Source organism: Fusarium mangiferae (assembly GCF_900044065.1).
Source record: "Fusarium mangiferae strain MRC7560 genome assembly, contig: FMAN_scaffold009, whole genome shotgun sequence".
In the NCBI taxonomy this organism is placed as follows: domain Eukaryota; kingdom Fungi; phylum Ascomycota; class Sordariomycetes; order Hypocreales; family Nectriaceae; genus Fusarium; species Fusarium mangiferae.
This window is the reverse complement of record NW_024573929.1, coordinates 2,110,007-2,133,113: the sequence shown is the minus strand read 5'-3', so window position 1 is coordinate 2,133,113 and position 23,107 is coordinate 2,110,007. Positions and strand designations below refer to the sequence as shown.

Genomic DNA, 23,107 nt, shown 5'->3' with positions numbered 1-23,107 from the left:
TGCCTGGAGCTTTAAAATTGGGGTAGCCTTCCATCTTCTACATTTCTTCCTTTCTTCTTTCTTACTTCTCTCATTCCTACCCATCCCCCCCTCTCCTCCGTCCTCATCACGATGAGTCTTAAGAACGAAAAAAATGGCAGCAGCGATGCCCCCGACTACAAATCGGGCACGGTCGATCCCGCGGCCGGCCAGCAGTTCGCTGTTGATAACCCAGAGGCCGGGGCGACTAATCCCCTCCATAAAAACCTCAAGGGCAGGCACATGCAGATGATTGCCATGTAAGGGTTTAATACCAAGGACTCAAATATACCAACTAACGGTCGCTTTTCTAAGTGGTGGTGCAATTGGCGCTGGCCTGTTTATCGGTTCCGGAACTGCTTTTCAGACTGGTGGACCTGCTTCTGTTTTTCTTGGTTTCCTAATTGTTGGTAAGTTATGTACCCTGCATTGGTAGTGATGCGATAGCTAACGCGTGTGTTCTTCAGGCGTCATGGTGTATGTTCCCTCGACGTGGAAGTCGAAGCAACTTTCCCTTCGGTTGATGGATATTGACATAGATCATTTAGATACCTCATGATGCAGGCCCTCGCAGAAATGACTGTCCTGTATCCGATCAACGGTGCCTTCACCATGTACATCTGCCGCTTCGTTGATCCCTCCTTTGGGTGGGCGTGCGGCATCGAGTACGCCATCAGCTGGCTGACTGTCCTTCCCTTCGAGATCTCCGCTGCTTGCAACATGATACATTTCTGGCCAGGTTCGCACGGTATTAACAACAGTGCTTGGATCGTCCCGCTACTTGTAGCCTTGGTGGTCATTCAATTCTTTGGCGTCAGGGGATACGGCGAGGTATGTTCCCACCTGTCTGAAAAGTTCCCAGCCTTGAGATATATGGATAATGAGCTCACGGATTATTGAATTAGGTCGAATTTGTTCTCAGTTTGATGAAGATACTCGCTTGCATAGGCTTTATCATCCTGGGAATAATAATCAACTGTGGTGGCGTTCCAACAGACGACAGAGGCTACATCGGTGGAAGATACTGGTAATGTTATGCATGCCTCCAAGCGGCTGAACTAGGCTAACATGGATTTCGACACAGGAACGATCCTTACAGCGCATTCCTCAATGGCTTCCACGGCTTCTGCAGCGTCTTCGTCACTGCAGCGTTTGCCTACACTGGCACCGAGCTGACAGGACTGGCTGCTGCGGAAACAGCCAATCCAAAGAAGGAGATTCCGAAGGCCTCGAATCAGGTCGCATGGCGAATCGGTATCTTTTACGTCGTCAACCTTCTTCTTGTTGGACTCATCGTACCGGCAAACAGTCCCCTGTACGGCAGTGCGACTACCGCTTCGCAAGGGTCGCCTTTTGTCATTGCAATTGAGCTTGCTGGCATCAAGGTCCTGCCGTCGATTTTTAACGCCGTTATCCTGATCGCCGTTATGAGTGTTGCTAACTCGTGCACCTTTGGCTCGACTCGAACGCTCCAGGCTCTAGCTGCAAATGGTGCGTGCTGCGTGATGATATGAACATGTTGTTTGAGATGCTAACACACACTGTGCAGGAATGTTCCCAAAGAAAATGGCCTACGTTGACAAAAAGGGTCGTCCTATTCCCGTGGTCATTCTTCAGCTTCTCTTCGGGCTGCTAGCATTCATCAACCTGGCGCATAATGGTGGTACGATCTTCAATTGGCTCCTGTCACTGTCGGGTCTTACCATCCTCTTCGTGTACGGTGGCATCGCTCTGGCTCATATCCGCTTCCGCAAGGCCTGGTAAGCAAATCACCTGTTGTTTTCTGGTCTGCTTTGTTCCTTCGATGACTAACTTCGAACAGGGCCATGAACGGTCATACCTTGGACGAGCTTCCTTACAAGGCCAATTGCGGCGTCTGGGGTTCCTGGATATGCTTGCTTGTCTGCGTTCTTGCTCTGATCGCCCAGTTCTACGTCGCGCTTTATCCTATTGGCGGTCCTAACCTGGATGCAACAAACTTTTTCCAGCTCTACCTTGCCGGTCCGCTACTGATTTTCCTCTACTTAGTCTGGAAGGGCTACAGCTGGATCTATGTGCCAGAACACCGCCCATTGTTCATCAGAACAAAGGACATCGATATCTACACAGGCATGAGGGACATCAGTGCTGTAGGTACCTCTGCAGAAGGAGACGAAAGGCACCAGGGAGGTGCTGTGGCATACGTTAAGAACGCTGTCCGAAACATTATTTAAATTTTACAGGAGTATATTGACTACAAGGGAGACAGTAAGGGGTTGAGGTTATGTCCCCTTTCCGGCAAGCTGATAAGGGCCCAATCATAGTCCAGAGCCTTCGATGTACCTTGTCCATACTCGATAGAAAACATTGCTTGTATCTCTATTATCCCTTTTTGAGTGGCTGAAGTGAAGCAGTCCTCGTGGACGGAATCGCCGGGGTCCGATGGCCCATGGAAGTCGTTCGAGTCATCCCCATGATCATCATCACCCCCCAACAAGTCTTCGTATTCCACGCCAGTAACAAAGTCTGCGTCTTCGACACATTTATCGACTGCTACTTCACTGGGCGAATGATCATCTAGCTCCACGGTCTAGGCATCCTTGCGGGCCATGAATGGGTTCCGCCAGTTTCCCAAAACATGTGATGCCATGGAACCGTCTAAGGCTGCACCCAATTCTTCGTCAAAATGTGAGTTCAGTGGTAGGGCCACGTACGCCCTGGACTGCCTGACAGTATGAGCTGCTGTTGGGCTGTAAAATTCAGAGCTTACTTGAATGATGCAACCTAGAGTGGGGGTTTTTATGCGATCTTGACTGAGACTGTAAGATTGTCCATGCTGAAGAACTTGCTAGCTAGAGAAAAACTTGACGAACTGCAAGTCGTGGATGTCCGCTCTCCTGAGGAATTTGCTCGCGGTCATCTTCACCAGGCAGTCAATGTTCCGCTCAGTAGCCTGAGGCAACAGCTGGCCACTCTAGACAGGACACGATTAACTATAGTATACTGTCAAGTTGGTTACCGCGACTATTTGGCTTACTGTATTCTCAGAGAGTTTGGGTTTGATGTCATTAATCTTAATGGGGGTTTTAAGACAGTAGTTCAAGGAGGATGTCAATCATCACATAGGTGAAGTCTGGTTTCAAGTTGGGTATTAAGACTCTGTATTCTCTACTTTCAGTTATCAAATATACTTTTAAGGGACTCCCAAGAGCCTATATTTATTCCCTCTATCGCCTTTCTTTCTAGATAGTCCTTATATATATAGTTTCTTAAACTTGAGCATCGTTGCCTTATGCCAGCGAAATTAGATCATCCTGCCCAGCCTTCATGTGCATTGTGCAACTAAACGACCACCACGGGATCGTCCAAACAAGCCAAGCCGTAAGCCAAACACATCCTATGCATCTCGCCGTAATCGAACTCTTGACCACCCCAAGCTTATCATTTAAACTCTGCACCAAGTCCTCAATCATAATACCCACTGCCTGAAAAGTAAAGAACATTATGGCAGAAGATTCTTTCAGAGGCATGCCAATAGCAAGATCAGGTGCTAGATGGATTAGTCCAGATATATAAAATACAACCAAGTTCTTGGTGTGGCGGGTAATCAGTGAAGTCTTGGGGAGGTGTAGTATTTCATATACAACCCAATCGGCATGATCCGTGAGGAAGCATCTCCAGGTTTGATGCCACGAAATGCTATAAATAGTCAGTACCTAGGAGTAGGGGTAATAGTGGAATGGAAACTCACCCCCACCACCTGCGCACACTATAAGCCGCTGCAAAGGAGCCAAACCAAGAAGGCCACATAACAGGCTCACTGAGACCTAAGCCCACTAACACGACAGCGATTACGTTGTAGCAGATCTCGCTGGTTGTCCCAATTCCAGAGAGCCATGTGACAGTTGAAATGCCTCTCTGGAGAAGCTCGTACAGTGTCACTTCATTCAATCTCGAGAAGAATCTAACTCTGTCACCAGAGAGATCCTCGCGAGTTGGTTGGGGCTGGAGACCAATGATGGCCATGTAAGCAATGGAAGCGAGGATGACAGCAGTGCGGTTCAATAGGAATCGACCTCTTGATGGAATATAACTTGGATCTTTGGACGAGAATGGAGGTGTGTTTCGGGCTGGTCTGGATGTTTTGATGCGACGCAGATTCCACTGCATGGCGAGAGCCCATGTGAGACGGCTAAAGAATGATCCGTTGCCAGAAGCACTACTTCCCACAAAAACAGACTTTGGTGCGGTATTTTGATGTCTCTCTTGGTTCAAGGTCTCGTACTCAGCCTTTGAAAGACAGAGCAGCGAGTTACCGTTGAATGCCTGAACCCAGGAAAATGTTACGAGAAGGCATCGAATACTCGCGTTTTCCGACACGGCAGAAGCGGTGCGATTACCAATAAACGTGAATATAAATACGAAGATAGAGGCAACTCGTCGGACCCATGCTTGATCTTTGGTTGTGAAGCCCAGGGTAGCTGTACAAAGAAAGTGAGCGGCTATGAAAGAACTAAGTGAGAGACCTAGCGTGGCATGGCTTATGAGAAAAGACATGGTGGTTGGCGGCCGTCAATTGTGATGAAGAGGACACTGGACGGTTTATTTCCCAATACTGTATTGTATATAAATATCAATAACTGCAATTTTTTCTCTCCGACGGATAGTCATTAATAGTCTGGTACGGAAGCTACGTCTTCTCGACAGCATTCAATGTCGTGGAGAAGTCCTTGCCTCTAGGCTGGCGGTGCAGCATGTCCCCCCTGCAATACTATCGGTGGCCGAGAGAGTTCAGGGTTCGGGCCGCTGTTCTAGTTTTGATTCAAAATAGACTAACTCCGAACACGTTACGTGAGAGACTACCATGTACTACCCCAATATCGCTGGCAAAAAAACGTCTTCCATTTCCGAATTCTGTTCGACGAAACATTCATTTCTCGTGGACGCTATCCTTTTCACGAGCAGGATGATCTTGGAAGGTGAAAACGAAAAGGCCAAAAATGCGTCTACCCAACAATGCTCTTCAGCAGAGGAAAACAACGCCACTCTTGGAAATGATGCCCCAAGAACTCCGAAGATAGACTATCCCGGTGGCCTTCGCCTCATCTCTCTGATTGTCGGGCTTGGTCTGGCTGTACTTTTGGTGGCGCTTGTGAGTATCGTGGTCTACGTAAAATGTCCGCCATATCTAACCATAGGATACAGGATAACACAATCATTGCGACTGCTATACCTCGAATTTCCGATGACTTCAAGTCTCTTGACGACATAGGATGGTACGGCTCATCCTACCTCCTAACAACATGCGCTTTCCAACTCCTGTTTGGGAAATCTTACACCTTGTTCAACATAAAATGGGTCTTCATTGTGGCAATGGTTCTTTTTGAAGTCGGCTCGGCCATTTGCGGAGCTGCGCCGACGTCTGAAGCGCTCATCGTAGGACGTGCCATCTCAGGATTGGGATCTGCTGGTATATTCCAAGGTACCATTATCATTATCGCTTATTCTGTTCCACTCAACAAAAGACCCTTGTGTATGTTGATTCTGCTTGAGTGGTGGCATAATTCTAACCAAAATTCGCAGACAACGGCATGTTTGGATCTGTTTATGGCGTTGCATCTGTTATTGGACCACTGCTGGGAGGAGCATTTGTTGACCATGTTACTTGGCGATGGTGGTAAGTTATATTCACAAGATAATATGACAGAAAGCTAACTGGACAAAGCTTCTACATTAACCTACCCGTAGGAGCCGCCGCCATGCTTACCGCAATAATGACCGTTCATATCCCGAAGCAAAAGAACCCTTCTCAAGGTTCTTCCTGGGTATCTTATGTGAGCGATCTGGATCCCATTGGCACAGTTTGCTTCCTTCCTGGTGTAGTATGCCTATTTCTTGCTCTTCAGTGGGGGGGAACAAAGTATCCGTGGAGTTCCGGTAAGGTCATAGGTCCTCTTGTCCTCGGCACTGTCCTCCTCGCAGCCTTTGTTGCGGTCCAGGTGTGGAAGGGAGACAAGGCTACAGTACCGCCTCGAATTATCCGTCAGAGGACACTTGTGTCTGCGAGTGTCTTTACTCTCCTGCTCAGTGCTGCATATTTCGCCATCGTCTTTTATATACCCATATGGTTCCAAGCCATCAAAGGTGTTTCTGCTATCAAGTCAGGAATTATGTGTCTGCCCATGATTCTGTCAGTAGTCATTTTTTCCCTTGTGGCAGGTGGAGGAGTTACCGCCATCGGGCATTATGTACCCTTTGCTTATGCCAGCAGTATCTTGACCGCCATTGGAGCGGGCCTCATCACAACCTTTGAGACGGATACCAGCCATCTTAAATGGATCGGATATCAATTCTTGTTTGGGGCAGGAGTTGGTTGTGGTATCCAACTGGGTATCATAGCGTCCCAGGTTGTTCTGCAAGAAGCTGATATTCCGACTGGAACTGCCATTATCACGCTCTGCCAAATGTTGGGAGGTGCGATATCCATATCAGCTGCTCAAAGTATCTTTGGTAATCTCCTCGGCCATGGAATTTCACAAACGGTAGGGGAGAATTTAAAGATCGTCACACAAGTTGGAGCTACGGATCTGAAGGACGTTGTTGATCCTCGGTTTTATGCCAGAGTTTTGGAGGCTTACAACAGTGCACTGACGGAGTCGTGGTATCTCTCGGTGGCCCTGGCTGCACTGTCGATTGTTGGAGTTGTTGGTATGGAATGGAAGAGTGTTAACAGGCTGGCCGCAGCTAAGTAGTATGTCTATACATGCAGCTAAGTCTTTCTTATAATCTACAGCTATAATTCGACATTCTGGACATTTAAGAGATTTATAGAGATAGTAATAGAGAGTATAATTATTCTTTTAAAAGTAATTATAGAATTAACAGTTTATTATAATATATAGATATTTAATTTATAGTAGAGTTACTATATAAACAATATTAGTAAATGTTTTTATTAGTTTATCTATAATTATCTACCTTCTACTTATTACAGTCGTTAAATACTGCTATTATTACGTCAGGAGGCTCAGGTCCCAGCTTTGGTCACCGAAGCTCGATTATGGTATGACATTTCGGACTAAAAATGTGGAATGAAGTGTTTACATTTATAGTAGCTTCTAATTACGTGAATCTATTATCGACTAACACAAAAGTTACAATCAGCTAGAACCTCTCTGGCTCACGATGGAGCCACAAACTTTGAACTGAGAATAACGCCAATTTTCGGGAGCCGATTGGCTCTTTTAGATCTAATTTTTTGCGCAAAGTGTCCCGACCATCCTTTGCTCCTCTCCGTGCCGCGTTCTACGAGGTGGCGTAGACCATCAAGGTGCTGTGCCTGTAGTCTTGGCGTGGGGGAGAGAATGAGTCCGAGGGCCAGAAAAAGTGTCCGGACCGATGGCTCAGCAGAGAGCGTAATTAATAAGAAGAACTGCTCCAATCAAGATTATGCAGGACCATTGCTACGCAGATCATTACTCTTTCCTTCTCTCCTCGATTCCTTTGATCTGGTGTCAATTGACCATCTCGCATCACCATGATACCCTCCACCATCCTCGTCCCATTATTGTGTACCCTTGCCTCTGCGCAAACGACAACTCTTGATGTTCTCTTCCCTGTTGAGGGCATCAAGTCAGTCTACGGTACCGTAGTAGCAGCAAGCCCTCAAGTCACCACCTTCGCCCTTCACTGCGGCCAAAACGTCGACAATGTTCAATGCGAAATCATCGGTACCCAGACCGTGGTCGTCGGGCCAGAGACTTTGTCCATCAATTACTCATTTGATGGCAACGGGAAAGTTTCTTACTTGTAAGCCAGTCTGTCAGGAAACCTCCTGTCAACCAAACTGACCTTCAATGCTTAGCTCTGAGGACCTGAACTGCAAGATCAAGACCGCGGAGGCCAGCTGCCACATCTGGATCCAGACCAAGAACTCAGCCGGCGTAAAGGTCACCACGTCCTTGTCGAAGTACGAAATGAACACCAAAACCCGCCTAATGCCTGCCATCATCACCGAAGGAGCTGAAAAGCTCCAGGCTGCAGAGGTCGCGGCGACTCCTACTCCAAATCCAGGTGCTATGAAATCCGCTACTGGAACTCATGCACACGAGACGCACGAGACTGCTCAAACCTCTTCAATGCCAATGCCTACTCCGTCCACAGCCACAGGTGATGCGGCTCGGGGCATGTCACTCCACGGTGTAGTGGTTGGGCTTGTTGCTGTCTCTGTAGCCTTCCTGATCATGTAGTCTAGTGTTAGGGTAGTATGTTGGTAATGACTTCCATCGTGAAGATGAAGTACTTCTTTCTCTGTAGATAGATCGATTGTATAAGTGGGACCGCTGAAGGAGTTCATTAGCATAAGTACATGCTAATGTATATGGTTTTAATTATCTCAATATATATGCTTTACATCATGAATAGTAAGCTCTTGTTGATTTGAAATCTTACACTATTGATTGATGGTTAAAGCTTGTAACATCTCGACGAGACGTATCTTAGACTCTAAGCAGGCACTTGTATATATTGCAGTACGAAGTAAAAGGTGTTAGTAAAAGCTTATATTAATCCACGGATCTCATACTATACCACTGCAATTTAAAATGTATTGCCTTTTATTGCATGCCGTATTGTATATGCCAACAATACGCTCTTGCAAAAGTTCTCATTCAACCTATAGCCTTACTATCTAAAGGGCCAATCTAGTACCAGAACCCTCAGAACTTCTCAACGTTCCCATCCTAGTAAGTATATCTTTCTGTTCTGATGTCCATACTTCCTCTATCGGATCAGATAGCACAGGTACGTCGCCTTTGAGCTCTCTTGACACGGCTTCCACCTCATCAAGAACCCGAATTATATTGCCACCAAGCGTTTGAGCGATAACATCTTCTGAGAGTCCACGCTCGAAAAGCTTTTCAACAAGCTCCGGGTATTTGGACACATCATCTAAATCTTTTGGACCTTCTAACATGCCGTCAAAGTCAGAACCAATGCCAACATGCTTAAAGCCTATCCTTTGACCTGCATATATGATGTGGTCAATGACTTGATCGATAATAGCACCCTGGACTCCGTTGGCACTGACAAGGTCAGGGAGAAAGCAGATCATTATAAGGCCTTTGTTTGTCTTTAAAAGATCCAGGATCTCATCTGTGACGTTGCGAGGACTGGGTAGTAGCGAGTTACTGGGTTGGTCAGATTTATTGATCCCGAATTGATCTCAATAGCCAAGAACTTACCAAGAGGAATGAGAGAAAATGACCGGGGACTTGGAAACACTCAGAACTTGTTTCTGAGTTTCTGTAGTTGTATGCGACAGGTCGACTATCCTGTGAGAGCAAATATTAGCACTATTATCTCAAGAACAAATCTGGGCAACTCACATGCCAATGCGGTTCATTTCAAGTATTATATCCAGGCCATAACTCGATAAACCACCATTTGTACTCTTTCCGTTCTGAAAAAACGTTAACAAAGTCATTCAACCGAGCTTAAATACTTACCGAGGAATCAGCATATCGATTATCATCATCGTGACAGAGAGTGATGTATCTGACACCAAGTTTGTGAAACAGCCTCAGAACGGAAGTACTGTCAGCAATCTGATGCAGTCCTTCAACACCGATCAAACTAGCAACCCTTCCTGATTTGAAGATTGTCTCAATATCCCTGGATGAGCTTACCGCCCCGAAATGATCAGATAAGTTCTCAATCATTAAGTGAATGGTGTCAATCTGCTGCAAAGTCTTCATCAGACACTCAAGCTTGCCGAGTCTATCATTGGTCTTTGGACTAAGAAGAATCAGAACAGGCATAGCGAAATCCAATCTTGAAGTAATCAAACATTGGGATGAAAGCGCTCCAGAATTGTCCACCAATGAGGCCCTTTCTCAATCGTGTTAGGTCAGTTTGGCCGATAGGCATATTATGAATCCCAGGATGGAATAGTTCAAAGTTATTTCCAAACCATCCTCGAATCATGTAGGGAAAGTCATTGTGTCCATCTGTGATTCCCGTGAGCAACGTAGCATGAAGGCAAGTGTTTTACTGACCAACCAACGGGACTCTTTTCAGCAGGGCACGGGCCTGCAACAAGTATTCATCAGGTGTTGGAGCCATGGTTCATCAAGTAAATTATCAACAAGATTAACTAAGACTAGCACTGAGCCATCTTTAAGTAGTTCCAGCTAAATCCCTTCCACCATTCGGACCCCAGATACGGCTGTGTATGGTATCATAGTAGAGCCACATGGTGATAAAAACCAACCTAACCAGTTCCCCGACCCAAGGCGGTGCATTACCATCCGAATCGGTTCTCCGCTTGACTCTCTTCATTATACCATTGATTATAGGCATCCAAAAGCCGATCAGGAGCGACGCGCCGAATTCTTCGTATTTGGAAAGACTTTTGTGATACGCAGTAATATCGCGTAGAAAGTCTTGGTATGAGGCTGGCAGGCCGGATTGTTCGGCTCCCTGGATCAACAGCCCCTACTAAAGTCAGACCAAGATTCAAAGCATTGGCCCGCAGTGCCTACCATGTACCGAACGCTCGGAAGGGCTTCGGGCCGGAATGGAAATCTCGCCATCAAGGTCCACACCGGAATCTCCTCACAAGTCGCCGCTCGCTCCGTAAACACAGTTGAACAGATCCGGGCCATCAACTCCGTTTCGACATAGGCTACGCCCGCCCCTTCGGAGACTATCAGCCGATGATAGTCTTCCCGTGATAGCAAGTAAGCCATCCCGTGCACCGAAGGCGTCGCATTTGTGTCATCGACTGGAGTCCTCTCCCGAATACCGGCCATAGCGGGTTCCTTGTATGGGACACCGAACACATCGAAGCAAAGAACATGAGAGGACACAAAGACAGGCCGAGAGTCTCTTGGGTTTAGCTGCCGTCGTTTGAGTGTTGAGCTGGCCATATTGGAGCCGTAAGCAAAGTACCAAACCATGTCGGTGTACTGCATTTTACTGGTATTTGGAGACGCAGATCGTTAGCGCTACCGAAATGGTGCTGGGTTAGATTCCTAAATACTGTAAGCAGGGTGGACAGGATCGATCATACGGCCCGCGGCGATGTTTTCCTAATCTGAAATATTTTATTGGACACTCCTTTTGATCTTGTGTGGTGTCTGTACCTTCACTTCCTCATAATTATTCGAAAGCAGTAGCCTTCCCAGAAGAGACATCGAGCCTTGACCATCATTTCACGTCTTCACGATGGGATTGCTACAGTATTCAACTAGTCAAGCTGCAAAGCTGCAACATATGCCCTTGCATTACGGCATTGCCTTACTCCTCGTACTGACCTATGGTCTATATCGCATGGTCCCAATGAAAAAGAAGCATAATTTGCCGATATTCAAATTACGAGACAATAATGTGCTGGCAGTTCTTACCGAGGCGTACCAAAAGGTCCTTCAGTCCCTGATCCGATTCTCACTTTGAGAGCTGACTCTCTTCTGCAGTACCCGACTTCCCCTTTTATGCTCGAATTGCCAGGGATGGAAATGGCTGTTTTGCCACCCGCCGATGTAGACACCATTCGTGGGCTCCCGGAGTCAGTTGTGTCAATTAAGTAAGTTGGTCGATAATAGCGGTCTGCTCAACCACTGACGGGATTCAGAAAGCACCATTACGATGTTTTTCTCGGAGAATATACTTACATGGGTACCAAGTCCGACGAATTCGACTCAGCAATGCGCAACGTTCTTACCCGAAACACCCCAGCCGTTCTCGAGTCCTTCACCGAGGAGGTCGAGTATGCAATTTCCAACACAATTGGCCCATGCCAAGACTGGACGCCTGTTATTGCTCGCAAGGCCATGTGCAGAGTCGCATCTCTCATGTCTGGAAGGGCGTTCGTGGGACTTCCACTGAGTCGTGAACCAGACTGGGTCGAAGCCAATGTCAACTATACAGCCGATGTCTCCAAGGCTTGGATGATTCTAAAGATGATCCCTCAGCCGGTCCGGTTTTTCGTCGCTCCTTTTCTCCCTCAGGTACGAAGCTTGAAGCGTCAGAGGAAGAATAATGAGGGGAAACTGGCACCACTTCTGGAGAAGAAACAGGGCTCGTCTCCAAGTGTTGCCAACGAAGAGAAGCCTGTTGGAGGAAACTTGCTTGACTGGTTCATTTCGCAATACAAAACAACCCCAACTGTTCAGGAGCTTGGCAGAGATCAACTCTTGGCAACATTCGCTTCAATCTACAATTTATCCAACGCATTGACCTATATCGTCTTTGACCTGGCTGCCACTCCCGAGCAAGACGTTGAGGAGATGCGAAAGGAGTTAATGGAAGTTCTTGGAGGAGATGGCGTAATTGATAAGAACTCATTGGCCAAGTTGAAAAAGCTGGATAGCTTTGCCAAAGAGTCCCAGCGCCTTTGTCCTCCGTCACTAGGTAAACAAATACATCCTCACGCTTCATGTTTAATCGTACTCATCGCATCACAGTCAATATTCCCCGTATCGTCACGAGTCCAGAAGGACTTAAGACATCTACCGGAGACGTTCTTCCCACAGGAACACGTATGACCATTATGAGCCACTTCATCAACCACGACCCCAAAGTATATCCCGATCCAGAAACATTCGATCCATTTAGGTTCTCTAGACTTCGTGAAGATCCAGGGAACGAGACTAAATACCAGCACGCATCAACAGGTCTTGACAACATCAATTTCGGGCACGGTATTTGGGCATGTCCGGGTCGGTTCTTCGCCAGCGCTCAGATTAAGGTGGTGCTTGCGCATCTACTTATGAACTATAATGTCAAGCTTAAGAAGGGCACGGGCAAGCCAGGTCAGATTCATTACGGCTTGGCAATCCTGCCTGATGCACAAGCCGAGATTATGTTTAGGTCTCGGAAATAAAACCAGCTAGCCAGTATCGTACAATTATAGAAGAATATAACTGTATTTAATTATATCATTCTTTATATATTAATTTACATAGTAAGAACTTAAAAACAATTAGTTAATATAGGAGACATAATTATACTTAAAAAATAAAGTACTCAACAGCTAATTGCTATATAGAAACTTTACAGTATATTTAAACTTAATATCTTAAAGCATATTTATTCCCATTTCGAAATGCCTGTTTCGGCGACCTTGATAGCTCTAATTATAAGGAACCTTTTAAAGGTCTATTATTGGTGGCTTCCAAGAGAGGAACCGGGAGGCTCGTTAGGCCACCAGGGTTCTCGGCTTTTCGTAACTTGTTTTCGCAAAGCGGGCCGAAGCGTTCCATCCGCTTTACAGATGCCGAAAGTGATTTCAAACCGGAAGCAATCATTGCTTGCATCATTCCAAGTTTCCTACACTGATTTAATCTCCCAGGGATAAATCTTAGCCGTAAATAACAGATCTAGCTCCTGACTCAGAAGCTTGCATTATTTCAACACGAGAGATATATAGATAGCGTTAGCAGGAAACGCTCTGTAAGACTGACTGTTGAGTTGTCATCAACCCTGGTGCCTCATCTGCATAGCCTGACTGATACGAATTACTTATTCGGTATACTTTACTTTCGGTCAATCTTGCTCCCTATCTATCTACCTTCTCTCGGCTGGATTAAGCTCTCAGCCACAGGTCTCAGCGGCAAATAACACTTCTAGCTCACAACTTAGACATTACTAGCCCCTATTAGACCATGACTCAGTCCATGTTCAGCTTCAACATTGCCTTCACTCAATCCGTGAATCCCCCGGATCAGACCGTTGTTCTCAACGAGACAGAACTTTGGTATGGGATTCGACGTGGAGGCCGCAACCCCAACGACTTTGCACCGTATGTAGCCTCTTGTGAGGTCTTAGCTGGTACAAAGAACGAATTCCGTCGTAAGCTCACCCTTGCCGATGGTGCGGTCCACACAGCGGCTGGTGAGGATCTGATCCAGGATGTTATCATCGCCCCGCCGCTTCATGTAAGTGCGCCCCCACATTCCATTCCGAGGCATTGATTGATGTCCGCTCACATCCATCTAGGTTCAAGCAAAAACAGTCACAACGGGCGCCACAAGTACCTTCCTACTGTCCCACGGCACAACTGGGCAACAGGACAATGAGCGACCTGTACTTTTCCTGACTGCCATGTATGAACTCAAACTTGACAACGTTGAGCCTGGAACACAGGCTGCTAGGGATATAGAGGTCAACTATACAGCTCTGGCTAGAGGAGCCTGCGAGAACGCTGTCAAAGATATTCGCAAGTGGAAAACTGAAGGAAAGCTAGCTACCTGGCAGGAAGAAGACGAAGAAGATGGGGCGGGTGAGCCTTAGGAGGGCAAGACAGTGCTGCATAAGGCTTAGGTGCAGAGTACTGGATCTTTACCAAGTTCTGTCTGCTGATTGAAGCGCTCAGCCACAAGTATCAACTATAAGTTAGCACTGGATAAAAGCCGAAGTACGAGGAATTGACAAAGTCCACAAGGGTTTCATTGATGAACACAACGTCAGTGAAGTGGGTATTGGTGGGAGAATCTAGCCCATTGCGTGAGCAGACTCGTTATGCGGGATAATTAAAGGCCGTAGTTTTATGCTTGATTGATACCGCGAATGACCTAAATCGGTGCAGACTGCGCTATTTCCGACTGATTTTCATTTAGCGGACGTGGGATGATGCAACCTTGATGGCCGGTAGTTTTAGGTAGCCAACGGCCTTGCTGAATCATGATTCAGGATCCACAACTCTGCCCAGCTTGAACTGACACTTCAAGATCTTGAGAATTCAAGAGATTTCGTTCGTTGCTCGTTGCTGTCGATATAATCGAGCTAACAAATCAACCAGGGACAGCAAGAATAAAGTCCCCGCTGAGAACCAAGTCGATCGCACCCATGCTGTATGTATTTTGAAAGAACACATAAAGGGCAGTTGTCAATTGCACTATTTCCGTCCCTCCTCGCTTGACGGTGCCATGACCGAACAACACAGGGAAAAGCCTGCTCGATTGAGATCCGCGTGCACTGAATGCCACAGTGCCAAGGTATACCAGAACCAACCAGCTGCAGTGAATGGGGATCGACAAGGCTGACAAGCATGCACATCAGGTTCGGTGCAGTGGAGAAAAGACGGGCTGCGCTCGGTGTCGACAAGCGGGACTCAAGTGCTGCTACAAAGTCTCAATGGTTGGAAGGATGTCACGCAAGAATAAACAAGTGTCGCAAATTACAGGGAGAAATCAAGGGCCATCACAACAGAATGATGACCAACAACGAACACGGCATAACTCCACCAGTTTGGACTTGGCACAAACCGCCCTGGCATCACCTTTGAGTAATTCTGCAAACTTCGAGGCTTTTGATTGCTTTAGTACTGGTACTGGCAGTGCTGCTGATGCCGGGCTCTTCGGGGACTCAACCATTGAGCCCGATAGGTCACATGACTTCCAATCAGGTCTGAACTTTGACTTCAATATGGATCACATGACGCTCGACTTAATAGACATGGACGGCGATTCAACCATACACGCAAGCGGGGGGGCACCACCACAGTTCCGTCCTAGCCCAGAATGCTCGAGCTCATCAGTAGCTGTATCCTTGGAATCTGCTACAAAAAAGATCCAGTTCGATGGTCGCCAATTTCCTCATGTCGCGGCATTGTCCAAGATCATACTCATACTCGAACACCATGTCCGGTCCAAAACGCATTCCATCGACGAAATTCTGCGCGTTAATAAAGCATGTTTGACAGATCTAGCCACTATAATGGACCAGGAAGAGTACAAAGCTTGTCGCAGCTGTCACATGACTGTATGTTCAGTGTTGGATCTCATACTGGTACTATTTGAAGACATGGTTCAAGGTCAGGCGTGGAGTCATCAACAAAATTCAGCAATCACTTCGCCAGTTTTGCAGTTTGGTGTGTTTGAACTGGACCCTGAAGAGCAGATTTCGATGACGAAACGGATACTCCATAAGGAGATACAGCGAGCTTTGAAGATTGTTTATGAATTGTCTGAGGAGGTTTGTGGAACTGGAGAGAATGGGCAAAAGAGGCTCGTTGCTCAGATGTGCACATTGTTTGTTCGCAGGGGTGAACATCTTACAAAGACTCTACTTAGTGGTGACTAAACATCTACATAAGCTACTCAGGCCAAAACGAAATACAAAAGCAATACTATACTTAATTATGTTATATAGCATGCCAAACACCTACCTCCAATCAGGCTTCAGTCATAACCATCTTTATTTACAAACTTACAACCTGTCTTCTTTCTCCTCGTACTTCAAAGCATCCGCAATCCTATCCAAAGCATCAATCAGTCTCTCCATTGGGACTGCGACTGTCATTCTAACCCAGCCAAAGTGGTTTAGATTGTCAGAAATTTCCTTCCAGCCCGCAAAGCCGCGAAGTCTTGAGACCACAACCCCACCTTGTTTCAGCTTTTCAAGTCCCTCGTCTTCCTCTTCGAGGTTGCTGGCCTGCTTTACCAACTTCACTGTTACATAGGGACCAGCATGCGGATATATGAACGGGGCCCCCCATTTACGGAACCGTGTAATAGCAGTTTTATGAGCTTCTTCAAGACGTCTTGCTGCTTTCTCTAGGAGAATTGGTAGCTCCTTTGAGTTGAGGAGATGGGTTGCTGCAATGGAGGATAGACAGGACGTATGAATAGTTGACAGTAAGTAGACTGAAGCTAGTAAGGCTTTACAGCTGGGATTTTGGCTTATAAGGAATCCCTTGGTAATATATTAGTTAATGAAATACTTATAGGATAATCAACCTTACCAGACGCAAGCCACTTGAACCAAAGTCCTTGCTCAAGCTCCAAATGATATGAATCTTACTTGGGGACAAGGTCTCAAGGTTTTGAGTCTCTAACCCAGGGCTCTCATGAGTCAAACTAAGCGCCGAGGCAAAAGGCGCTCCGCGATTACCGTCATACCCCTGGTTTCGTTGCAGGTCACTCATGGCGTATAGTTCGTCAGAGATATAGTGTAATCCATTTCTTTGACAAAACGCAATTGCTTCTCTGAGATCTGTTTCATGGTAGCACTGGGCAAATGGGTTATGTGGATTGGTCACGATAAGAGCCCGCACGCGGCTTTTGTCTGTGACACTTTCATATGCTTCATTCAAGGAAGAAACTAAAGAGCCTTGGAGTATTTCGTAGTTACACCCATCGGTAGGTATCTCGTACTTTGTTATGACTGGCACTATCGTTACTTTGGCCCGGAGTCTGAAATGGAAATCAAAACCGTCTGCCTATAATTAGCCATTTTCTCGAGGATGGAATGGCTTACAAACTCCAGTACGGTGCGGGTACCAAAACAATATCCCCTTCATCACAAATACTGAACAAAAGTGAATCAAGAGACAAGGTGGCGCCAGGTGTAGCTACTATGTGCTCTGAGAGGACAGGGTTGAGCGGCTTGAAGTAAGTATTGAAGAAGTCGGCTGCTGATGCAAGCAGTAATGAGTCGCCACCAAAGCCTTTGGAATAAGATAAATGCTAATGTAGAGATGAGCCCCATGATCCAAACGGTAATATGACCCGACACATACGTCTTCAGTCAGATGGCTCTGAATAGCCTCCTTGCAGAGACGCTGAAGCTCAGGCCTAATTAACCAGTTCTCAGCTGTGGCAAGATCTATCTTATAAGAAGATCTGTCGCTCAGATTTGATGAGACTGAAGGCAAAACTGCAGCTACAATGCCTCTCATATGAGGAGAAAGAATCTCAGTTAAGATCATAATTTCAATAATATTTAGAAATATTGCAGATATTTATTTTCACATACTATAATATTACATTCAATCTATATTAATATCTCTGTAATTAAAGTATACTGGCTTTTCACTTTGAAGTTTTTGTATGGATGTGACTTCTGTTGATTTTCTGACCGCAATGCTCTAATAAGTCTCCGATCGGTATCCTCTGCTAAGTCTCCGGCCGGTATGTCTTCGCTAAATTTCGGGCCGTATCAGATTGTGCATTTTGTATTGCCTATCCCTCAAGGTTCGCGACATCCGTAACAGGGATGGTCATTTCTCCGGAGGTGGGGTACCGTTGACCTTGTTATCCAATACAGGGAAATACAGGGTAATGCAGTAGTCATTTACGCAAGGGACAGATGGTTGAGAATCAATCAGTTGAGAGACCAGATAAATGATAGTGAGTCTATTGGTCATAACGAGATAATCTATAAAATTGCCTCTCCTGCAGAATAAACAGTTTGCTATTTGTCAATAAATGTGATTTAAGGCTACAGAAGCGTAACATCTAGCGCAAAATCCGGTCAAAATCAAAATTACTTTCTAGTAGCATCTCCAACGTGACCTTCACCCTGGAAGCAAGGTTTTCCACTTCAGGTAGTGAGATGCACGAGTCATCGTACTCTATCCTAAGCGTAAGGTTACCATCTGGAACCTCCATAAACTCAAACATCAGCTTGAATTTAGCACCATTTGCCCATATATGGCGAGACTCAAAAGATGGGATATCCAATTTTAGTTGGCACACCATTCTGTCATCTAGAAACGTGACCATTATGTCGAAAATTGGATGGTTGGGATATTGGTGGTTTACGCCAAGCTCATTGACAATGCGATCCCAACAAGTCGCATTTGCCACCGCGGCCAGCATAGAGCATTGAGTTGATTGAAGGAATGACGAATTTCGAGTGGCCTTCGAATACTTTAGTCTGACAGGTAAAGGTTGGAGAAACAACCCAATCGTCTGTAGTTCTTCTTCGGTTTGTCGGTGCATTGAAGGCATGCCAATGATAGTGTCCATATCGCCCGCATCTTGCTGAAGACAAACAGCAACAACTGCGATAGCTAACAGCTGATTACTGCAAGCCCTGGCTGCAGATAGCTTCACGATAGAACTCCAAAGCTGGGAGTCAAAGTGCATAGTGAAAGAGCGACCCCGATACGTGGTTCTCAATGGTGTATCACGCAATAGCTTTGGCGCTTGAGGTAGATCGCTTAGATAATCCCTCCAGAAATGAATAACAGATTCGGATGTCGCATCCATCAATGACGTAGAGTCCGCGTAGACGGGCCTCTCTTGCACCGGATGCCCATGATAGAACCGAGATGCATCCTGAAGCAGAAGACTGAGTGTAGTGTAATCTGCTACAACATGGCTGATGACAACCATAAGCTTGTTCCTGGCCACTAAGACACGTATGGGGCTTTCCTGTGTCAAATCAAAGGGTCGGTTTGCTTGTTTCCAGAAGTCAAAATCGGACAAAGCTTCAATGCGTGGTGATGCTTGATCGGAGTATCTCTTTGAGGCCTCCCCATCGAGTCTGAATCGCGACGATAGAATTTTGTGTCTTTGCAGAACTTGATTCCATGCCCAGATCAACATGTCTCTACAAACCGATACCTCAATGAAAGTGGAAGCGAAACAGACGTTGAAAGAAGCAGTCCCTCTTGGAGATTGGTACTTGACGAGCCACTCGTGCTCAATGGGCGAGACCCTGTCCCCAAGCCGCGCGCACGATACCGCTAAAGGCTTTGATTGGTCTGGACCTAGCAGGACCTGAAGGCTATCCGACAGCCCACGAACCGACGGGTTGGATAGGATCAGTTGAGGAGGTATTCGCGTCTTGAATGCTTCACTCAGTGTTTGAGCAAGGCGTATCTGTTTCAAGGAATGTCCACCCAAACCGATAAAGTCCGAATCGAGAGATACTTGCTTTGTGTCTTTTATCTCAAGGACTTTGCAGACAACACAGGTGACCAACTGCTGTATATCGCTCAAAGGCTCAGTATGGCTCTGTGGAACTCTTTCGCAAGCATTTGAAACAGTGCGATAGTCAACCTTTCCAGCTGGCGTCATGGGAATCTTGTTTACAGCAACAAGGTGATGTGGGATGGCGTAACGGGGCAAAGCCGAGGATATCTTGGTTTTCAACTGCTGAAGGTCAACATCTTCTGGTTGAACCACTGCCACGAGCTCATCTTGCTTTCGAGCTAGGGCGACTCCAGAAAGTCCGGGGGCTGCTCGCGAGATGCGAATCTCCAAGTCATTCAGATCCAGACGATATCCACGCAATTTGATCTGACGGTCATTTCGACCAAGGCAACATATTTCACCAGCTTCGGTCCAGTACCCTCGATCCCCAGTACGATACATGGGTTCTCCATTTCTCATGATGGTGTCTGGGAGAAATCGCTCTTTAGTTTGATCATCAAGACCTACGTATCCCCGGGCGACTTGAACACCAGCAATGTAGATCTCACCGATCATACCTCGATGGGCGAGTTTCCCCTGCGAGTTCAAGATGTAGATTCTTGTTGTTGGGTTGGGTCTTCCAATGGTGACTGCATCGCCAGGAGTCAAGCGTTTGATAGTTGCTCCGCCAGTACCCTCGGTAGGACCATACATGTTGTACAGAGTTTTGACAGCGGACCAACGATCCGATACCGCCTGAGGGACCGGTTCGCCAACAAAGTACACCTTCGTATTCCGTTAGTCCTATATAAATCATCAACAGAGAGGCTCTTACCCATTTAAGCATCGAATAGTCCTCGGGGTTCAGCACCCTAGCGATGGAAGGCGTTAGAATCGCCGAGTGAGCCGTGTCCAAAGCACCCAAGGGATCAGCACTAGATGGCAGAACCAGTGTTGCACCATGTGTCAATGCGGAGAATATTTCATGAATGCTTCCATCAAATGCAACCGACATGACCTGAGCAATGCGAACTCCAGGCTGGGCAAAGAGTCTCACCTCAAGGTCGCTCTGGAAAGCAACCAGGCCCTCGTGCGTGCATATAACGCCCTTCGGGATCCCAGTTGAACCAGAAGTAAAGCAGAGATAGGCATTGGTCCATGGCTTGGGTGTCTTGTCGCTCTTGTCGGGATTTACCGTAGGATCTGCTAGAATGGAATCTATCGAATCGCTTAAATCACACGTCAATGGCGTTTGGCAAAGCTGGCATGCCTTTGGAGTAAGGAAAAGCTTGGCGTTGGCATTCCGAAACATGGTTGCTCTCAATTCTGATGGAAGAATCGGATCCAGTGATGAGTATACACCGCCTGCCTTGAGGATACCAAAGATTGCCACGATCCAGTTGAGCGACTTGTCCGAGTGAACGCACACAATGTCACCTTCGGAGATCATTGAGGCAACTCTGGAAGCAGCACGACTTGCCATGATGCCAAAGTCACGATATGTTACTTGTACGGCCCCGTCGTCGACTGCAATATTATCTGGATGTTTCTCCACACATCTGTTGAACAAGCTGATGAGGTCGTCACTGACCGAAGACCTTGTGGTTCGACCTGACATGCAGTTACCAAACTTGGTCAAGAGGGCTCGGCTTGGCGCTGAGACGAGAGCCTCCATAGCCACCCCGACGGGCGTGTGTACTCTAGTGATCTGTTCAAGGGCGAGTTGATAAGAAGAAGTTATTCTCTCAGCATCCACACTGCGGAGTTTGTCCGAATGGTACTGGAACTGAAGACTCTTAGTGTTAACAGTTACGCCCAGCGGGACATCGCTCTGCTGAGACTTGGACGTCGCAACTGGTCGAATGTCGAATTCAGACCAGTCATTCTGCCATGTCTCGACAGACAGCGTCGAGTCATAACCCCGATCAAATCCGTGGTCGGTGCATGTCCAGGAAAACTGCTCAAGGTCAAGAAGGCTCCTAAACAGTGAAGCGAGAAATTCTTGAACCGTAGCGTCTGGATCTACAAATGTGTACAGTGGCAGGGAATTGATCAGAGGACCAATTACCTTGTCTGAGTTCGCAATGGGGATATTTCTTCCACTGAGTAGAGCACCGAAAACAACAGTCCTGCAGTCTGAGAAGCTAGACACGACAAGCGCCCATGCTGCATAAAACATGGTGGCCAGTGTGACATTGGAATGCTTTGCTGCCACTTCTAGGCGACCTCGCATGTCATCTATAGGAAGCGTGATAAATTTGGCCCGGTTGAGTTTATTGTTTGTGTCGGGCTTTGGTACCTGCAGGGTACCCTTGGCCTCGGGATAAAGCTTCTTCTGTCGCGACCAAAATTCTTTCGCAAGGTGGGCATTATCCTGTTGGTACGTTTTGAGATCTTGTGCCCATTTCCAAAAGGATGGCATGGTGCTTGGGGGGTGGCCGCTGGCGACTCTTAGGACGTTGCGGAGGAGAAGCTGGGCTGAAATGCCGTCGATCAGAGCATGGTGTACTGTCCAAATAACTTTCGAGTTACCGTTGTTCGGATATTGGGATAGAACGGTGAACCTGGAACCGATGAGGGTCGTCTTTGCCTCGTCTTCTGATGGATCTGCGACCCACACAAAACGCGAATGCTGAGTACCAGTCACCGGCGCAGCCCAAGCCATATCAAAGATATCCTCTCGATCAACAACAAACTTCCAAGCTTCGCGAAGTTTATCGATGTGTTCGTTGCGATGCACCATGGTAAACCTGATCATGTTCATTCGACGATCCTTAAGAGTTCCATGGACCAGCGCCAACTGCATCTCTGTGGCCTGCTGGGCCCCTTGAGCCATCGATATCGGGTCGAGACGATAGGCCGATAAGCTTTCTTTAGGTGGAAACACTTCTTTTTCTAACGTGGACGCGGAGGAGCATACGCTTGAACATGACGTCTTACAGCTAGAGCCGTTCGGGCTGGACAAAACGTCTTGCTCCGCAGGAGAGACTGTCTGCCAGTCGCTCTCAGACACACCAGTTGAGTAGGCTGCTGGGGTTGAATCAACCTGCAGGTCATAATTGCCCATCCATGGCCATTCGAAGAGGTTGAAAAGATGCTTAAGCGAAGGGCTCGTGAGGATCATCTCTCGCGTGACCATTATTCCTCGTTTACGGAAATGGTTTGCAAGAGACGTGGCTTTGAGCGAGTCTCCTCCATTCTGAATGAAACTGGCATCAAGGTCCAGGCTGTCGATGACAACATTTAGGATTGTCGCCACGGTGTTGAAAGCTTCGTTGTTCATCAGGTTGTCCATGGTGGAGGATGTGTTGCTACGAAGTATTGTGACCTTTACCAGATTCTCTGAACACATAATTACTCAAGACGCCAGCAGTGTAACTCCTTTTGTGTTTACTACGGTGATTCTATCATAAGCGCTTCTGAAAGTCCAAGCTGCAGTTGCCCCGGCTCGCGCTACATCGGGCCAT

At 46.9% G+C, this 23,107-nt stretch overlaps 11 protein-coding genes across 11 annotated transcripts; 6 read left to right on the top strand and 5 right to left on the bottom strand.

Annotated features, from left to right (window-relative positions):
- Positions 1-111: 111 nt before the first annotated feature.
- Positions 112-2,231, top strand: FMAN_08333 (putative GAP1-General amino acid permease; the record flags this gene model as incomplete). Its single annotated transcript, XM_041835391.1, has 8 exons — positions 112-278; positions 334-428; positions 486-493; positions 583-849; positions 924-1,045; positions 1,103-1,509; positions 1,568-1,778; positions 1,841-2,231. The coding sequence occupies 8 exons, from the start codon at positions 112-114 to the stop codon at positions 2,229-2,231; spliced, it is 1,668 nt and encodes a 555-aa protein (XP_041685560.1).
- A 1,056-nt stretch (positions 2,232-3,287) lies between these two features.
- FMAN_08334 (uncharacterized protein) lies at positions 3,288-4,554 on the bottom strand (the record flags this gene model as incomplete). Its single annotated transcript, XM_041835390.1, has 2 exons — positions 3,288-3,696; positions 3,749-4,554. 2 exons carry the CDS (start codon positions 4,552-4,554, stop codon positions 3,288-3,290), a joined length of 1,215 nt encoding a protein of 404 aa, XP_041685559.1.
- A 307-nt stretch (positions 4,555-4,861) lies between these two features.
- FMAN_08335 (putative DHA14-like major facilitator; ABC transporter) lies at positions 4,862-6,749 on the top strand (the record flags this gene model as incomplete). The annotated part of the gene is made up of 4 exons (XM_041835389.1): positions 4,862-5,149; positions 5,203-5,530; positions 5,581-5,674; positions 5,723-6,749. 4 exons carry the CDS (start codon positions 4,862-4,864, stop codon positions 6,747-6,749), a joined length of 1,737 nt encoding a protein of 578 aa, XP_041685558.1.
- A 785-nt stretch (positions 6,750-7,534) lies between these two features.
- Positions 7,535-8,246, top strand: FMAN_08336 (uncharacterized protein; the record flags this gene model as incomplete). Its single annotated transcript, XM_041835388.1, has 2 exons — positions 7,535-7,806; positions 7,862-8,246. The coding sequence occupies 2 exons, from the start codon at positions 7,535-7,537 to the stop codon at positions 8,244-8,246; spliced, it is 657 nt and encodes a 218-aa protein (XP_041685557.1).
- A 440-nt stretch (positions 8,247-8,686) lies between these two features.
- On the bottom strand, positions 8,687-10,119 carry FMAN_08337 (uncharacterized protein; the record flags this gene model as incomplete). The annotated part of the gene is made up of 6 exons (XM_041835387.1): positions 8,687-9,185; positions 9,240-9,329; positions 9,384-9,457; positions 9,504-9,792; positions 9,845-10,004; positions 10,053-10,119. The coding sequence occupies 6 exons, from the start codon at positions 10,117-10,119 to the stop codon at positions 8,687-8,689; spliced, it is 1,179 nt and encodes a 392-aa protein (XP_041685556.1).
- A 54-nt stretch (positions 10,120-10,173) lies between these two features.
- Positions 10,174-10,970, bottom strand: FMAN_08338 (uncharacterized protein; the record flags this gene model as incomplete). Its single annotated transcript, XM_041835386.1, has 2 exons — positions 10,174-10,491; positions 10,539-10,970. 2 exons carry the CDS (start codon positions 10,968-10,970, stop codon positions 10,174-10,176), a joined length of 750 nt encoding a protein of 249 aa, XP_041685555.1.
- A 543-nt stretch (positions 10,971-11,513) lies between these two features.
- On the top strand, positions 11,514-12,880 carry FMAN_08339 (uncharacterized protein; the record flags this gene model as incomplete). The annotated part of the gene is made up of 3 exons (XM_041835384.1): positions 11,514-11,581; positions 11,630-12,408; positions 12,462-12,880. The coding sequence occupies 3 exons, from the start codon at positions 11,514-11,516 to the stop codon at positions 12,878-12,880; spliced, it is 1,266 nt and encodes a 421-aa protein (XP_041685554.1).
- Positions 12,881-13,661: 781 nt separating this feature from the next.
- FMAN_08340 (uncharacterized protein) lies at positions 13,662-14,289 on the top strand (the record flags this gene model as incomplete). Its single annotated transcript, XM_041835383.1, has 2 exons — positions 13,662-13,934; positions 13,996-14,289. 2 exons carry the CDS (start codon positions 13,662-13,664, stop codon positions 14,287-14,289), a joined length of 567 nt encoding a protein of 188 aa, XP_041685553.1.
- An 855-nt stretch (positions 14,290-15,144) lies between these two features.
- On the top strand, positions 15,145-16,080 carry FMAN_08341 (uncharacterized protein; the record flags this gene model as incomplete). The annotated part of the gene is made up of 1 exon (XM_041835382.1): positions 15,145-16,080. The coding sequence occupies one exon, from the start codon at positions 15,145-15,147 to the stop codon at positions 16,078-16,080; it is 936 nt and encodes a 311-aa protein (XP_041685552.1).
- Positions 16,081-16,206: 126 nt separating this feature from the next.
- FMAN_08342 (uncharacterized protein) lies at positions 16,207-17,707 on the bottom strand (the record flags this gene model as incomplete). Its single annotated transcript, XM_041835381.1, has 4 exons — positions 16,207-16,692; positions 16,742-17,214; positions 17,261-17,465; positions 17,519-17,707. 4 exons carry the CDS (start codon positions 17,705-17,707, stop codon positions 16,207-16,209), a joined length of 1,353 nt encoding a protein of 450 aa, XP_041685551.1.
- Positions 17,708-18,236: 529 nt separating this feature from the next.
- Positions 18,237-22,935, bottom strand: FMAN_08343 (uncharacterized protein; the record flags this gene model as incomplete). Its single annotated transcript, XM_041835380.1, has 2 exons — positions 18,237-20,426; positions 20,476-22,935. The coding sequence occupies 2 exons, from the start codon at positions 22,933-22,935 to the stop codon at positions 18,237-18,239; spliced, it is 4,650 nt and encodes a 1,549-aa protein (XP_041685550.1).
- Between the last annotated feature and the right edge of the window lie 172 nt (positions 22,936-23,107).